The sequence below is a fragment of the Tursiops truncatus genome, chromosome 13 (genome assembly GCF_011762595.2).
Source record: "Tursiops truncatus isolate mTurTru1 chromosome 13, mTurTru1.mat.Y, whole genome shotgun sequence".
NCBI lineage: Eukaryota > Metazoa > Chordata > Mammalia > Artiodactyla > Delphinidae > Tursiops > Tursiops truncatus.
Window position 1 is genome coordinate 16,218,129 of NC_047046.1, and position 17,679 is coordinate 16,235,807.

At 39.2% G+C, this 17,679-nt stretch overlaps 1 protein-coding gene across 5 annotated transcripts in view; it reads left to right on the top strand.

Moving 5' to 3' along the window:
* BICDL1 (BICD family like cargo adaptor 1) overlaps positions 1–17,679 on the top strand; it is a 95,100-nt gene that overhangs the window by 45,921 nt on the left and 31,500 nt on the right. The window contains exon 3 of one of the 5 annotated variants that reach the window (XM_033837026.2): positions 2,555–2,702. The exons of the other annotated variants lie outside the window; for them this stretch is intronic. Within the exon in view, the coding sequence (XP_033692917.1) occupies positions 2,555–2,702 (148 nt within the window). The remainder of the gene's footprint in view (positions 1–2,554; positions 2,703–17,679) is intronic. 5 annotated transcript variants of the gene reach the window in all.

Genomic DNA, 17,679 nt, shown 5'->3' on the forward strand with positions numbered 1-17,679 from the left:
TATGCTCTAGGTCTTACAAGCACCTCCACAGGCACACCCCCTCCTTCCAGAGGAACCACTCTCCAGACTTTTATGGTAATCAATCCTTTCCTTTGTGGCTGGCAGGGGCTACTCTTCGTTGCGGTGTGCGGCCTTCTCATTGCGGTGGCTTCTCTTGTTGCGGAGCATGGGCTCTAGGCACGCAGGCTTCAGTAGTTGCAGCATATAGGCTCAGTAGTTGTGGCGCAGGCTCTAGAGTGCAAGCTCAGTAGTTGTGGCACACGGGCTTAGTTGCTCCGCAGCATGTGGGATCTTCCCAGACTAGGGCTTGAACCCATGTCCCCTGCATTGGTAGGTGGATTCTTAACTGCTGCAACACCAGTGAAGTCCCTTCTCTGATTATTCTTCAAGATAGATTCCTAGCAGTAAAATAAATGGGTCAGAAAGTGTAACCATGGAAGATAATTTCAGGACTTCTGTGGATTTACTCCATAATCAGAAGGATAGCCTTTATTCTAGTTTAATTCTTCTACAGTGTAAACTAGCTACACTTTGTTTAGTGTGGCAGCAAACTATAGAATCAGTAAGCAGTTTCCTTGTATTGGATCATCAGACTCGTTTTCTTCCTCAGATTCATCTGGAAATGTATTTCTTTTCCTTTTTTTTTCTTTCTAATGTATCCCTCCCTCCCCCCTCCTCCACTTCCCCTTTGGTAACCATAAATTTGTTTTCTATGTCTGTGAGTCTGTTTTTGGTTTTTTTTGTTTTTGTTTTTGTTTTTTGGCTGCATTGGGTCTTAGTTGCGGCAGGTGAGACCTTCGTTGAGGCATACAGGATCTTTCATTGCAGCGCACAGGCTCTTTATGGTGTGCGGGCTTCTCTCTAGTTGTGGCATGCAGGTTTTCTCTTTCTAGTTGTGGTACACAGGCTCCAGAATGAGTGGGCTCTGTAGTTTGCGGCACACGGGCTCTATAGTTGAGGCGTTCAGGCTTAGTTGCCCTGCGGCATGTGGGATCTTAGTTCCCCAACCCGGGATCAAACCCATGTCCCCTGCATTGGGAGGCGGATTCTTTACCACTGGACCACCAGGGAGGTCCCTGTTTTTGTTTTATAAATAATTTCATTTGAACTATTCTTTAGATTCAACGTATAAGTGATGTCATATAATATTTGTCTTTCTCTGTCTGACTTGTTTCACTTAGTATGATAAACTCTAGGTCCATCTGGAAATGTACTTCTTTCATGCTTCCTAATACCCATTCATTTGGGTTTATGTAGTAATTATGGCTGATTGGCGGGAAAGCTTAGAGCTGTTGATTCTCATTGTATAGAAATAGCAATTATCCATGATCAAATGTATAAATAAAGACATTGATTCAGTATGCTTTGAGGATTCACTTTCCAGAACTTAAGTTCTATCAATGGAATGTTTTAATATGCTTGCTTCTATGTTGTTGCTTTCACTTTAGCAGATGTAAAATGCGTGTGTTCATTTACCTGTTTCATGTCCTTCCTTGAAAGCAGGGCTGCGTCCTAGTCAGTGCCTAGCATCTTTCCTTGCCTGTGGTGGATGTTCAATAACTGTGTGTTGGAATAGTATTGGATTACCATGTTATTTGGAATTGTTGCTTTTTGCTCTTCCTCTTAATATGTTAGGTCTATTAATGAATGATCATTTTGATTTTTACAGCACCTTCTCCTCTACCTAGGAGCTCTGAGGTGGCAGGTTGTTTGGATTCTTTTTGGTTTGGAATAATTATTCTGACATTTAAATGAGCCTCTGTCTGAAAGTGCGGAAATTTTCATTTCTATCTTTTTAAGCTTCCTTGCTCCCGAGAAGTTTCAGGTTTATAAGACTGCAGTTAATTAATCTCCACCATCGCATCCCAGATAAGACGGGAGGTGACAGAAAGGAAGCAGAAACAAGTTTAAATAGAATAGTGCTTAGCAGTGAGATAGCGCTTTATACTTGAAAGCCTTCGCAGACATTAACTAATCAATTTTCCAACACATTGGAGAAGTCGGAAATGGGTTTTCATTATGTACTTAATTGCTGAGAAAGTGAGATATGCTTTTAATCTCTTAACTCTTCCTGAGAAGTGGACATTCACTTGGAACAACTTACTTTTTTTTTTTTTAAGTTTAGGTGTGTTTATTTATTTTTTAATTTATTTATTTTGATTATTTTTGGCTGCGTTGGGTCTTCGTTGCTGTGCACAGGCTTTCTCTAGTTGTGGCAAGCTGGAGCTTCTCTTCGTTGTGGTGCGCGGGCTTCTCATTGCAGTGGCTTCTCTTGTTGCGGACCACAGGCTCTAGAGTGCGCGGGCTTCAGTAGTTGTGGCACACGGGCTCAGTAGTTGTGGCTCACGGGCTCTAGAGTGCAGACTCAGTAGTTGTGGCACACGGGCTTAGTTGCTCTGCGGCATCTGGGATCTTCCCGGACCAGGGCTCGAACCCGTGTCCCCTGCATTGGCAGGCGGATTCTTAACCATTGCGCCACCAGGGAAGCCCCTCTGTTTTTCTTAATCTGAATTTTTAAAAAGAGACTCATCCTTTGACCTTCCATTTTTCTCAGGAGACAACTGAGTCAACTTCAAGGCTTATGGGTTTCGTCTTCACGAAGTCAACACACTAGGCAGTTTGCAGAAGCAGTAAGCTCCTCTTGCTCCCTCACCATTTTGGAGAAACAAGAAGATAGAACAGATGCCAACTCAGAACACAAAGTAACGTCTAATTGCCCCTGAAAGGTGGTTTGGCTGTGGGTAGAGTTAGTTTGTCCCACGTGTTTGAAGGTCTGAGGAAACCGAGGCCAGATTGCTTACATGAATTGCTTATGTTCACCCAGTTAGGAATGGAGTGCCGTGACAGGTGATCCCTGTCCCAATACTTTTTGGTTCTTAACCTTTTTTCCATCAAGACACATGTTTAATTTGCCCAGAATGCTAGCTCTAACTATAATACAATACCTTTTCTCTTCTAGTCAAGAAAATATAGTGAGTGAACATTTTGAATTTGTGACTATTGAAATTTTCTGAAGAAATGAAATATTTACTTCATTACTCTGTTAGTAATAACAAATGACTTGCAACATATCTCACAACTGATCATGACCAAACAGTATGTTCATAGTTAGAGCTTTATATAATATCTTTTAATTAATATTTTTTTCAAAATAGTAAATGGACATCATTAGAAGTCTTTCAGTATGTTTGATTTCTTAAAACAAAAACAAACAAACAAAAGTCCCAGGAGTCTTTGCCTCCCCACTTGCTTATACCAAGCATAGTTCTTATTTTTTTCACTGTTGGTTTTCTTTAAGTCATTTTTTGTCAACTGATTGCCTGTTGTGAGCCAAGCCCTTTCTGAATCCTGGAGAAGTGGCAAGAGGTGAGCCACCCTTTCCTTGAGGAGCCTATAGTCAAACGCTAGTGATTGTTTTGAGGAAATAACTTGTTATACTGGGAAAGTAACTTAACCTCTCCAAAGTTCAGTTTCCTCATCTAAATAGTGTGTTACTAATACCTGCCTAACAGGTATCATTATGAGGACTTCAGGAAATAATTCACGTGACAGCACTTAGCACTGGTACCTGGTGCAGGATAGGCACTCAGGGATTGTTCATTCAGTTTGCATCTGGGGAACCATGTAAGATGCTATCATTAGATAATTAAATTATGATATGATGGCCATTTTAAAAATATGAATTGAGAGACAGAAGCAAGAACTGAGAGCTAGGGTTTATTAGGCTCTGTGGAGGATGTAGGGTTTAAAGAGGATCAGAACTTAGATGATGAAGTATAGGTATTATCAGGGTGAGGAATGGATTGGCTCTGATTTGGAGGAAGAGTTTGGGCTCCCCTACTTAAGTCTCACCAGCTTTTATCCCCACAGAGTATCTGTATTGCTTCCCCAGTGATGTCACAGAAAGTAATTCTGCACCCAGTGGTAAAACCCTATGGAGCCAAACCTTGTTAGCATTATTGCTATTTCCATGGCAACCATCAGATGATATATAATCTTAGTAAGGCAAGTTGTGAGAAGTATTTTCATCAACAAATGCCCAAATTTACTTGTAGGATGTCCCATAGGAGATCACCCAGCCACTTAGCTGCTGTCTCCAAAATCTAAACCCTGTTCTTCCACATTTCCATGTTTGAACATTTAGTGGGAAATTTTTTTTTTTTTTTTTGCAGTACGCGGGCCTCTCACTGTTGTGGCCTCTCCCGCTGCAGAGCACAGGCTCCGGACGCACAGGCTCAGTGGCCGTGGCTCACGGGCCCAGCCGCTCCGCAGTATGTGGGATCTTCCCGGACCGGGGCATGAACCCGTGTCCCCTGCATCGGCAGGCGGACTCTCAACCACTGTGCCACCAGGGCAGCCCCTGTGGGAGACATTTTTAAGAAAAAAATCTTGCCATGGATTTTTTCCATAAGGGAATATCATTATGCTTGAATTCTGTTTGAATAGTTTTTGCAAAATGGACATAACCAATAAGGTAGATCTGAGGGGGAGAAAAGGCTTTTATATCCCAGTTATAGATATTTTTGTAACTATTGATAGAGTTTTGTGACTGCTGGTAAGTAATTAGGTACAAAGGTAAAACTGGCTTGACTCATCTTCTGTCAGTTTTACTCAAATGAAAGATTTAAAAATAAAATTCTTAATGTTTAAAAATAAAATTTTCCTACTGAAAACTGAACTCATCCTGTAATATGGGGTATTTTATAGAATTTGTTTTGTTCTCTGTGACATTTTAGGAGTATGTTATAGACAACTGTAAGTTGAAAATGAATGAATATATACACGTTTTCCCTGTATTCAACAAATTTGTCTACTATGTGCCTGGCACAGTTCTGAGTATTGGGGTTACGGTGACAAACGAAATAAAGGCCCTGCCCCTGCCCTTTTGGAACTGACGTCAGGGGCAGAGAGAGAAGCAATAACTCAATTAACAAGCTAAGTATCATGTGTGATAAGTGCTCTAGATTAAAATTAAACAGGAGGGTACTAGAGATTGACACATGTAGGGGTCAGGTGAACAAAGAAGGCCTCTCTGATGAGATGACATTTGGGAAGAGACACGAGTGAGTGAGGGAACAGGCCTTGTGAATATCTAAGGGAAGAGCGTTCCAGGCAGCGGGATAGCAAATGCACGGATGGTGATGAAGAGTATGCTCGACAGGGCTGAGGACAGCAGGGAGGCCAGGATGAGTGGAACAGAGAGAACACAGTGGATAAAAGAGCAGATCAGAGATGAGGGTGGGTGAGGGCAGGAATCTTTTAGAGTCTTATAAGCCATGATAAGGACTTTGTTATATTTTATTCTGACTAAGATGGAAAATCTCTAGATTGTTTTGAGCAGTGACATGATATGACTTGGGTTTTTAAAGAATTGCTCTGCTGTTTGGAGAGTAGACTCTAGGAGGACACGCAAGGCTGGAAGCAGGGGGAGACCACTTAGGTGATGACTTACTGCAGTCAGTAGTCTAGGTGAACGATGATACTGGCCAGACCTAGGGTTTAAAAGTGGGGACAGAGAGTAGCGGTAGGATGATGGATATTTCTTTTGCTTCATAAATACTCATAATGCTTATGCCAAGCACTGTTTTAACAGCTTTATAAACATCAACTCATTCATGCTCATAACAACCCTCTGAGGTAAATTTCAAAGGTACAGCCCACAGGATTTGTAGATGGATTGGATGTGGTGGGTAGAAGGGGGAAAAAAAGGAATCTGTGATAATTCCTTTGTGTGGGCCTAAAACTTCTAAGAATGGAGTTACCATCTCCTGAGAAAGGGAAGATGCAGGTAAAGCGTGTTGGGGTGGAGGGCCCTAGAACGAGGAGTTCGGTTTTCATATACATTGAGTTTGAGATGCACATCAGCTATCCAACTGGATGTGTTGAGTAGGCAGTTAGATAGAGGAGCCTGAAGTTAGGGAAGACGTCAGGGCTGGAGATAAATTACAAAAGCTGTCTGAAAGCATTCAGGAAGAAGTGCCCACTGGAGATCTGGTTGTTGCTGGTAAACCTAACCAGAGGTAGGTGTGAGGAGCCTTTTCCTGTGGGTGTGGTTGTAGAGTGGCATTTTCATTGGCTTTCAGATCAGACCAGCATTTGAATACTAGCTCTATCATTTACTGATTAAGTGACCTCAACTATGTGACTTAATCTCATTTAGCTGCACTTTCTTCATCCTTAAAACAGGTTAACAGGACATATCCTATAGCATTGTTAAGATAAAATGAAATAATGTGTTACCTAGAGCAATGCTTGGAAATGGAAAGTGCTTAATATTCATTATCTTTCTTTTCCTCAGATTTAGTTTGTTGCATTCAACCCAAACTAAAAGAACATGGGTTTCTCTTCAGGATAAAATACATGTGAATTTAAATATTTATTTAGCTGCATCGGGTCTTAGTTGCAGCATGCGGGATCTTTCGTTGCAGCACGCAGGCTTCTCTCTAGTTGTGGCATGTGGGTTCCAGAGCGTGTGGGCTCAGTAGTTGTGGCACGAGGTCTCTCTGGTTGTGATGCATGGGCTCTAGAGTGTGGGCTTAGTTGCCCCGCGGTGGCATGTGGGATCTTTGGTTCCCTGACCAGGGATTGAACCCACATCCCCTGCATTGAAAGGCGGATTCTTAACCACTGGGCCACCAGGGAAGTCCCAAATAAATCTGAATTTAAAGCCTACTTCCATATATATACTTCCGGGGGTGCCTACTTAATGACAAGCTCCAAAAAGGATTTCATTCAAATCTATTTCCTATCAATCAGTAATGACCTTATAAAAGAAAGACTTCTGTGAGGTTTATAGAAGGCACAGGGGAAGAAGTTGTGGGTTCTGAGTATTAAAAGATTCCACATGCAAAAGCAGAGTGAAGGTATATGTAGAAGCACCAATCAGCAAATCAGCAGATCAGTCATAGGTAATTTACATCAAAGCAGTAAGTAAATCCGCCTGAGTCCTGGTGATGACCTATAGGAGGAAACAGTGCCCTTTCCTGGGGATGGGCTATTTAAATCAAAGGGAATTATCTCATTAATTACCTGATGATCCTGCTGGAAATTTGCTAAAGGGACACTCCTGTGGTTTAGCTTAATCCCACTTCTGTTTTCTCCAGTTTTAGCTTGACTATCTCAAAAAGTACTCACTTAAGGTGTTCAGATTTTATCTCATACAGTAAACATTTGAGCACCTACTATGTGCTGTATACGTTTTTAAGCAAAGATTAATATGAGTTCCAGTTTCCTGTTCTTAAGTCATTCACAGTGTAAGAGAGAAAACACACATGTAAACAAATAAACAGAACAGACTGTGTAGTAAACAAATAAACAGAATAGAGTATGTAATACTCAAAATAGAGTATTATTACAGGACTGCAAATAATGTAGTCATTTTACCGGAGATTATAAAAGCGATACAGGTGTCACCTCTGAACTGGGCCATTAAGGTTAAGAATTTATCAGGTGAAAATTTTCAGGGAAAGGTATTCCAAGAAGGGAGCACACCATAAGCAAAATCACAGAGGCTTGTACAGGGAAAAAAGAAAAAAGCATAATTTGATTAATAGTTTTGTTTTTATGGTGGTGGGAAGAAGAAAGTGACCACCAGTTTGGAAAGCAAATTTTCCTAAACCCTTTCCCATCTCCAAACAGGAATATTTGAACATTCCAACCTTTAAGGTCTAGATGAGTCCCAGGGTAAGCCATATGACCAAAAGAAATAAAAAACATTAATAATACTAGAATTTTCTTTCTTTATTAGGATTAGCTGTGACAGTTATTTTCTAAGGGAATCCTGAGTGTGTCCCTAGGACAACACCGTTTGTTTTCTTGTGAAGGACTCCTAAGTGTCTACTTACCCCAGCCCATTCCCATCACTGACCTAAATTAAAATTTAAGTAGAATGTCATTCAAAGTATCTATCTTCCCCCTCAGCCTTCCTGTTTATTATGAAAAGGTTCTCAGTTTCTTTTCCAAGTATCTCCATGTAATCTTTTGAAAGCATAAACATTTCGAATTCTGAGAAGTTTGCAGTGCTCATGGTATGTTCAACCCTGAGGGAACAGGGAGGCCTGTTCCAATATAGACATGTTCTTGCAGACAATGCAGTTCCTCAGTTTAGCTGGATAGTAATTCTTTTAGCTTGGCTACATTTCCATATCCACTCCCCCTTTTTACCCCTGAGACCTTTCAAGGTTTCTCTATGGTCACCACACCACATCCATGGATAAAAGAGAGTGCCTAGATTCTCTGCAACACGGCCTCAGTGAGGGCTGTCATTCTCTCCAATCAATCTGTATGCCAAATTTTCTTAGGCTTTTTAAGATCTGTCCTCTTTTGTATTTAATCTTTTAGACTTTCTGGGCCAATGACTTGAACATCAGGTCTTCAATTCAGTTGATCTTTGAGGTTATTAGAGCTATAATAGTGATGCAGACAATAGTAGCAACAGAACAGCTTGCACATGCAGTACTTACTGTGCACCAGGCACTCTTCTCAGCACTTTACATAGATTAATTTATCTCATCCTCACAATGACCTTTTGAGGCAGCTACCACTTTATCCTCATTTTACAAGGGAGGAAACTAAGGCACAAAGAGTGCTGCAGTTTTGCCTGAGGTTACACAATGCAGTAACTGGTAGAGAAGAAAGACCGTGTTCTTTTCAGAGCCTGAATTTGGAAGACAGTTTTCCCACAAGAGTTGAGTTTTATTCATCTCTGTATCCTCAATTAAAAGCATAGAAAGCAAGTGTTTTATCCATGTTGGAGTTAGTGCAAAGTGCCAGACCATCGAGTGAACACAGTATTGTGTCATTTTGGTTTAAAAAAGAAAAAAATACTACATGAATCAAAAGTTTTGATTATGAATACAGTATATTGGCAATATCTAGGGCCTGTTTTATTGTATGAGTCCTCATAGAACATTTAAAAATAAAAATTTAAAAATCTGTTCTGACTTCTTCTGAAATATATATTTTTTAACTAGCAGTAGGGATCTGACATTGAATAATGGCCCTCGTCCAGAAACAAAAGTGGATTAACATTTCTCCTTTTTTTTTCTTTTTCAATTAAGGTCTTTGATGCTGAGGGATTACGTTTGTGATAATGATGAAAAGGATGATAATAAAACCGTTATTGTGCTCTAATTTTAAAGTTCTTTCAAATAAAACAAAATTAGACATGGCCCCTATCTGGTGGGCGTACACTTTCTAAATGTCATAGAGCAGCTTTCCACATATCTCATATAAGCAGGCATTCCCTCCCATGAGTAAGAAACATTGTTAGTGGCATCGGGCTTTCCTTATTCTAGGGGATGAGTTTTGGGCATCCCTGAAAATCATCCAATATGTGACTGTTTTTGTCTAAAAGAAAAATAATGGTATTGAAATGGAAAGAAACTGAAAATAGTAGTCAAGCGCCAACTAGCTGTGTGATCTTAGGCAGGACCTTACTTTCGCTCACTCAAATCATATCAAAGGCCTCACTTTGTTGACCCATGCCTCAGTTTCATCAGCCACCAAATTAGTGGTTAGAGCCAGATAGTCTCGGAGGTTTCAACTTTCAAATTGCATGTTTTCCTTTGAGCAAATGTCAGTATTCTATTTGGAGTTTTCACTTTATCATAAATAATAGTAATAGCTATAACATATTACATATTTAGTCAGTGCTAAACATTTTAGCTACATTATTGTTACCAGAGAGGGACCCCTTCAAGGGCCCAAGAGGGGCTCTTGTCTAACACTCAGAAATGAATTGTCCGAGGAGCCATACGTGCTGATGAAGCAAAAGACTTTATTGAAAAGCGGCGCTCAAGCGGAGAGCAGCAGCAGGGTGAGGAACCCAGGAGAACTGCTCTGCATCGTCGTGGCTCGAAGTCTCGGGTTTTGTGGAGATGGGGGTTAATTTCCGGGTTGTCTGTGCCCGGTCGTTTTGCTCATGCCCATGTTTGGTCTGACTCAGGGCTTTTCCTGGTGGCATGCACATCTCTCAGTCAATATGGATTCCAGCGTGAGTGTTTCTGGGAGGTTGGCAGGATATATTATGGGCTGGCATCTCCTCCCTCTTTTCGGCCCCTCCTCATTCTTCTGGTTGGCGGCAGTTTGTCAGTTCCTTGTTCCCTATTGGGACCTTCTCTTGTGAGACAACTTATGCAAGCAGTTATTTTCATGCCTGCCCGGGGCAGATGGTTCCGGTCCACGGTTCCCTAACATTATTTCATTTTAATGCTGGCATAACTGTTAAGGTAGATCTTTTAGTCACCATTTTTCAGATGAGGAAACTGAGGTATAGTGATTGTATAGTTTTCTCAAGATCACACAGCTGTATTCTTTGTTGTTCCTTCTCTTAAGACATCTACGATATTTTGTCTTGAGCTATTTGTGCATTTCTCTTACTACCTGTCAGTATGTACAAATATTTATTCTGTACCTTATATTGGCTTCTTCACGAGTGTTCATCTCATTCTCCTTCAGCTACTTGAGGATGGAGATTGTGTCTTGTATTTTTTATATACCTCATAGGGACATGAAACTGTAAGTTTTAGAACTTTAAAAGTTTAAAAGTAATAATAATAACTTCTCTTCCCCCTCAATCTTTCTAAGCTTATGCTGTCTGAGGTTTGTTGTGATTGTTGTATCACTCTCCCAAGCCTCATTATTACTAAAATTTCTGATCTTTATTTGATGTTAATTTTTTTTTTTTTTTTTTTTGCGGTACGCGGGCCTCTCAATGTTGTGGCCTCTCCCGTTGCAGAGCACAGGCTCCAGACGCTCAGGCCCAGCGGCCATGGCTCACGGGCCCAGCCGCCCCGTGGCACGCGGGATCCTCCCGGACCGGGGCACGAACCCGCGTCCCCTGCATCGGCAGGCGGACTCCCAACCACTGAGCCACCAGGGAAGCCCTACCTATTTTTAAATAAAATAACTTTATTTTCTCTAATTATTAAGATAATACACACTACAATAGAATATTCAAAATTTATGACAAATTTTTTTCCGAAATGAACATCACTAGGAATCTCATCCTCTAGAGATAATCACTGATAGCATTTTGATGAACAGCCTTCCAGGCCTTCTATGCATGTGTGCACTTAAATAAACGTATACACATAATCTTAGGTAAATAGGATCAAATATGCTGGGGTTTTTTTCACTTTATATTACATTGTTGAAATCTTTCCATATTAATGCAAGTAATCAGTGCGTGGGTGATTCAGTGGTAGAGTTCTCACCTGTCATATTAGTGCAGGTAGATGTATATAGCATTCCATTGCACTGATACATCCAATCTGCTAACGGTGTTTGTTTCTGTGTTTACTTTGGCTTGGTAGTAAAGTAGTACTTTGCAAAGTCTAGAGAGGATACTCTGTATTCTAAAGTGAAAAATAGAACTTGATAGGAAAACAGACTTTCTGATAAAACATAAACCATTCATTCTCCAAATATGTTTTAAGCACCAGTGATGTACTAAATAATGTGGATACTAGGGCTCAAAGTCTAGCAGGAGAGAGATTAAAATAGTTAATCTAGTTGAAACCCAAGATGAGAGACCAGGAAAAGAAAATGTTTTTCTTTGAATATTTGCAAACATCAGTACTCTACTTACTATGTCTCAGGTTTGGTTTTGTTTTCTCATTCTCTAACCTTTCTCTATCAACTGCATTGCTATTAAAATTTTAAGTCCCTGTTTTTTGTGATTTGGTTTTCCATTCTTTTCAGTCATTCTCCCTAAATTGGTATCTCATTTGTTTACCTTTCAGTTACTTGTTATGTGACCCTTATGCATCCCTTCTGGGCCTCAGTTTCCTTATCTGTGCAATGAGGGAGTTCAAATAACTGGTTTGTTTTTTCTAGTAAGTTCCAGCTCTGACATTTTTAGAACCTAAAGTAGAGACCAGATCTGTCTTCCTCACTATCGTATCCCTAGTTCATAGCATAAATCTGGCCACACAGTAAAAGCTTAATAAACTTTTGTTAACATTTTGACTTAAATTTGGGGGTCTGTGTGTCTACTCTAGTTCTTTGGAGATTTTTACTTTTGTTTTTTTCATCCTATAGTAGCTATACTACTATACATTTAGACTTGATTCTTTTAATTGCTCAAGGGCAGTTTCTGTCAGCCATGAAAGATATTTAGTTCAGTTCAGTTCAGACATTTTTTGCATACTTATCATATGCCAGGCATTGTGCTATCCACTGGGAATACAAAAATGAATTAGACTCAGTCACCCCTCACCTTAAAAAGCATAAAATGTGGTGAGGGAGAAGGAATGCAAATGGATAACTGTAATAAAATGTAATATGTGCTCTGCTAGAGGTGTGTGTCCATGGTGCTATGTGAACTCAAAGGATTGTTTTTTATTGCTAGACATCTTGTGTCATTTTCAGTCTGGTCAGTTGTATTTTATATTTTCCTGTTCCACAGAGATATTTTTAATCATGTCTTTTATTTATCTAAACATAATCACAGTTGTCTTACAATCTATATCTGATAATTCTAGTATCTGAAGTCATTATGAATGTTTCTGTTGTTGTTTGTGGTGATTCTTGCTCATGAGTATTTGTTTCTATGGGTATTTTTGGTTTTGTTTTACTATAATCTGCTTTTTTTTTTTTTTGCGGTACACGGGCCTCTCACTGTTGTGGCCTGTCCCGTTGCGGACCACAGGCTCTGGACGCGCAGGCTCAGCGGCTATGGCTCACAGGCCTAGCCACTCCGTGGCACGTGGGATCTTCCCAGACCGGGGCACGAACCCGTGTCCCCTGCATCGGCAGGCGGACTCTCAACCACTGCACCACCAGGGAAGCCCAATCTGCTTATTTTTATTAGAAAATTATTTATGGAAATTATTTGATCTTTGGATGAAGTTACCATCCTTCAGAGATGACTTGTTTTCTCCTGCCAAGTGTCTAGTGGCACTACCAATGTAGTATTTTTTTTTTTAATAATGTTAGCCTTATAAGGAAGTTACGGAAAAAAATAGAGATTCTCATATACCCTTCTTCTATTTTCCCCTAATACTAACATCTTACATAACCATAGTACAGTTATCAAAACCAGTAAATTAACATTGAGGCAATATTAACTAATCTACATACCTACTGGAATTTTGCCAATTTTCCCACCAGCATCCTTTTTTTGGCCCAGGTTTCAGCTCAACCTCCCATATTGTATTTAGCTGTCATGTTTATTTTGTCTCCTGCAATCTCTGACAGTTCTTCAGTGTTGGTTTGTTTTTCCTGAAGTTGGTACTTTTGAAGAGTAATGATGAATTTTTATAGAAGGTCCCTCAATTTGGGTTTGTCTAGTGTTTTGTCATGATTAAATTAGGTTATGCAATTTTGCAGCAATAGCACAGAAATGCAGTTGTGCCCTTTTCAGTGTTTCATATTGAGGACATGAGGTGTTGATATATATATTTTTTTACTGGTGATATTAACTTCTACCACTCGGCTAAGGTAGTATCTGCCAGGCTTCTCCACTGTGAAGTTACTCTTTTCCTCTTTGTAATTAATAAGTCTTACAGGGAGATAACTTTGAGACCATATAAATATCCTGTTTCGTGTCAGACTTTTGCCCACCAGTTATTAGCATTCATCCTCTAGCTCTTTTTTTGTGTATTTACTCATTTATTTATTTGGCTGAGCCGGGTCTCAGTTGCAGCATGCGAACTCTTAGTTGCGGCATGTGGGATCTAGTTTCCTGACTAGGGATTGAACCTGGGCCCCCAGCATTGGGAGCATGGAGTCTTAGCCACTGAACCACCAGGGAAGTCCCCATCCTCTAGCTCTTGCCTGGAACAGTTATTACTGTGATGCTTGCCTAATGGTGATTTTCTGTCTCTAGTGGTCCTTCTACATTTATTAATTGGAATTCTTCTGTAAGGAAGAGCTGCCTCTCTTCCCTTATTAATTAATTTATCCAATTATTTACTTATCATTGTGGACTCATGAATATTTATCTTATTCTACACATTATAATCCATTGCTGTCATTATTTGTTTTATTGATCATATGGTCCCAGCCTTAGGCATTGGGAGCTCCTTCGAGTTGACTCCTATGTCCATTCAGTGTACCTCCATCATTTTTTGAGCACTTCCTTTCTTTCTGGCATCACAAGATGTTCCAGGCTCATGTTGTATTTTTCCTTCCCCAACGCTGGAACAAGCCATTTCTCCAAGGAGCTTTAGTTCATTTATTAGAGATTGGTATATAGAAACCAATGAGAGCAGTAGAATGTCATTACTTTTAGGCCCTCTCAGAAGACAGAATTAGGAAATAAGTGTGGAAATGCTAACACATTCATAAACAGATATCTATAATCCTTTCTCAGTCTCTCCATTTATATATGTATTAAAAACCGTAAGTTCATTCTGATGTCTCCAGTTCTAATCCAGTACCACAGAGTTCATGTTAGCCTTCCCTCTTTCTTTATTTGTTACTTTTTGTTTCCACAAGAGAATCCAGTTCTCATTATCCATGGTACATTTACTTATTTGTTCAATTCTATTAAACACATACAGTAATGTTAGAATTGCTAAACCATACATCTGTGAGAAACAAGTTTATTAACTACAGTTCAGTAGCTCTGTAGAGTTCTTTTTTCCCTGAACCTTACAGTATACAGTCAAAAGACTGTTTTCCAAAGCTATTTAAGTAAGTTATTTTCTTCTTGGCCCCCTACAGTTGTGGTTATGCTATTTATTTGTGGTGTAGTTAGGCTTATTTGTTACTGTTTGTGTTCCATTGGTTGGTTGTAATAATTTGCATATGTGAAATATTAATATGACTCCGTTACTATCTTGTCAGCTCTTTGATGCTTTTAAGAAATCTTTTCCACTTTATCCAGTATTTTTAGCTGTTTTCAGTAGGAAGGTCAGTCCAAACAACCTATCCCACTGTATTACCAGAAATGAAACCTCCTCTTTGGAAAGGTATTGGTGAAAATCTTACTATCTTTATATATTAAGTAAAATATAAATACAAAACAAACTTAACTTCTGAGTTTTATTTTTGAAAGGCTTTGGGAGGGATTGGCATACTAAAGCCTAGTGAGAACAAAAGGCTATCATACATTTTTGCATTTACTTACCATCTAGTAGATGGCTATTGCTTTTATTACTATAAATAATCAAGATAGCATATTACATGATGAGCCTCCTTTTTACTATCAGTAGGCTCATGGCACCTATTACCAAATTTGAAAGTTTTTAACTATAAGACCTTGAAAGTAAGAAAATACAGACTTCAGGTTAATTGGATTTTCCAGTTAAGCAAAGGCTAATCATAAACCCATTTTCGGTTCAAATTGGTGTAGATTTTCCATTCTAAAGTATAATCATCTACTTTTCTGACTCAGTTTTTCCATTCTACTGGAAAACTTAGGTTTTCTATTCCACTTCTACTAGTAGTAAAGTTCTGCTACCACCACCAGGGTGACACGTATTCATTATAATTGCAAAATATGGGGAAATCCCAGATGCCTAACAATAAGGGAGTGGTAAAGGAAATCATAACATATCTACTTGATGGAATATTATGCAGTCACTTAAAGTGACAATTAAGAAGTGTAATAATAAATAACATGGAAATGTTTCTGAAACCAGGCTAAATGAAAAATGAAAAAATCTATATGAGTAATATGATCATGGGTAATTGTACATACACACGTAGAAAGATTGGGGGAAAATCAACAAAATGTATTTTCAAAACAAACCCATATTCTGGGGTTCTGTTACAGAAACTGAAAATTGAAAAATAGGGACTTCCCTGGCAGTCCAGTGGTTAGGACTATGTGCTTCCATTGCAGGGGGTGCGGGAGGTTCGATCCCTGGTCGGGCAGCTAAGATCCTGTGTGCCGCGTGCTGCGACCCAAAAAGAAACAAAAAACAAAAAGGATAACCTACGAACTGGGAGAAAATATTTGCAAATTATGCAACTAACAGGGCTTAATTTCCAAGATATACAAACAGCTCATACAGCTCAATATCAAAAAAAAAAAAAAAGCAAACAACCTAATCAAAAAATGGGCGGAAGACCTAAATAAACATTTCTCCAAGAAGACATACAAATGGGCAACAGGCACTTGAAAATATGTGCAACATCACTAATTATTAGAGAAATGCAAATCAAAACTATAATGAAGTACCACCAAACACCAATCAGAATGGCCATCATCAAAATGTCTACAAATAGTAAATGCTGGAGAGGGTGTGGAGAAAAGGGAACCCTCCTATACTGATGGTGGGAATGTAAATTGGGACAGCCACTATGGAGAACAATATGGAGCTTCCATAAAAAACTAAAAATAGAGTTATCATATGATCCAGCAATCCCACTCCTGGACTTATATTCGGAAAAGATGAAAACTCTAATTCAAAAAGATACATGCACCCCAGTGTTCAAAGCAGCACTATTTACAATAGCCAAGTCATAGAAGCAACCCTAAATGTCCATCAACAGCTGAATGGATAAAGAAGGTGTGCAATACACAAACACACACACACACACACACACACACACACACACATAAATGGAATATTACTCAACCATAAAAATGAATGGAATATTGTCATTTGCAGCAACATGGATGGACCTAGAGATTATCTTACTAAGTGAAGTCAGAGGAAAACAAATACTATATGATATCACTTATATGTGCAATCTAAAGAAATAATACAAATGAACTTATTTACAAAAATAGAAACAAATTCACAGACATAGAAAACAAACTTATGGGATTAATAGATTATATTAATCTCTATTATATATAATCTCTATTATATATAAAATAAACAAGGACTTACTGCATAGCACAGGAAACTATATTCAATATCTTGTAATAACCTGTAGTGGAAAAGAATCTGAAAAAGCGTGTGTGTGTGTGTGTGTGTGTGTGTGTGTGTGTGTGTATAACTGAATCTCTTTGCTATACAACTGAATAACACATACTGTAAATCAATCATACTTCAATTAAAAAATAAAAATAAAATGGTAGATCTCTCCTACTATAATTTCTAAGTTAATTGGCTCATTTTTTTTCTTTTCACAAATAAGTTAAATGGATGCTCATGTGTAACTAATGCAACTTCCTTGCCTCCATTTAACAAGAAAGTATATAATTGGTACTCCTCTGGTGGCGCAGTGGTTAAGAATCTGCCTGCCAATGCAGGGGACACAGGTTCGATCCCTGCTCCGGGAAGATCCCACATGCCACGTAGCAAATAAGCTTATGCACCACAACTACTGAAGCCCACGTGCTCCCGCATCTACTGAGCCCGTGTGCTGCAACTAATGAGCCCACATGCTGCAACTACTGAAGCCCACGCACCTAGAGCCCGTGCTCTGTAGCAAGAGAAGCCAACGCAATGAGAAGCCCGCGCACCACAACAAAGAGTAGCCCCCGCTTGCTGCAACTGGAGAAAGCCCACACACAGCAATGAAGACCCAAAGCAGCCAAAAATTAAAATTAAAAAAAAAGTTTAAAAAAGTATATAGTTAACAGTTCTACTTTGGCCAGTTTAAACAAATTTAAAATGTTACAGTTTAGTGAAATATTCTTATATTGCTAATCATGTCAATTGGAAAAGTAATCATGGAACAGCTCTGCTCAGTGGAGAGAAAGTAATACTGGCCTAGATGGTACTTGACCAAATCAAGCATATCGGGCAGAAGGAACACACTGTCAGGTTTTTT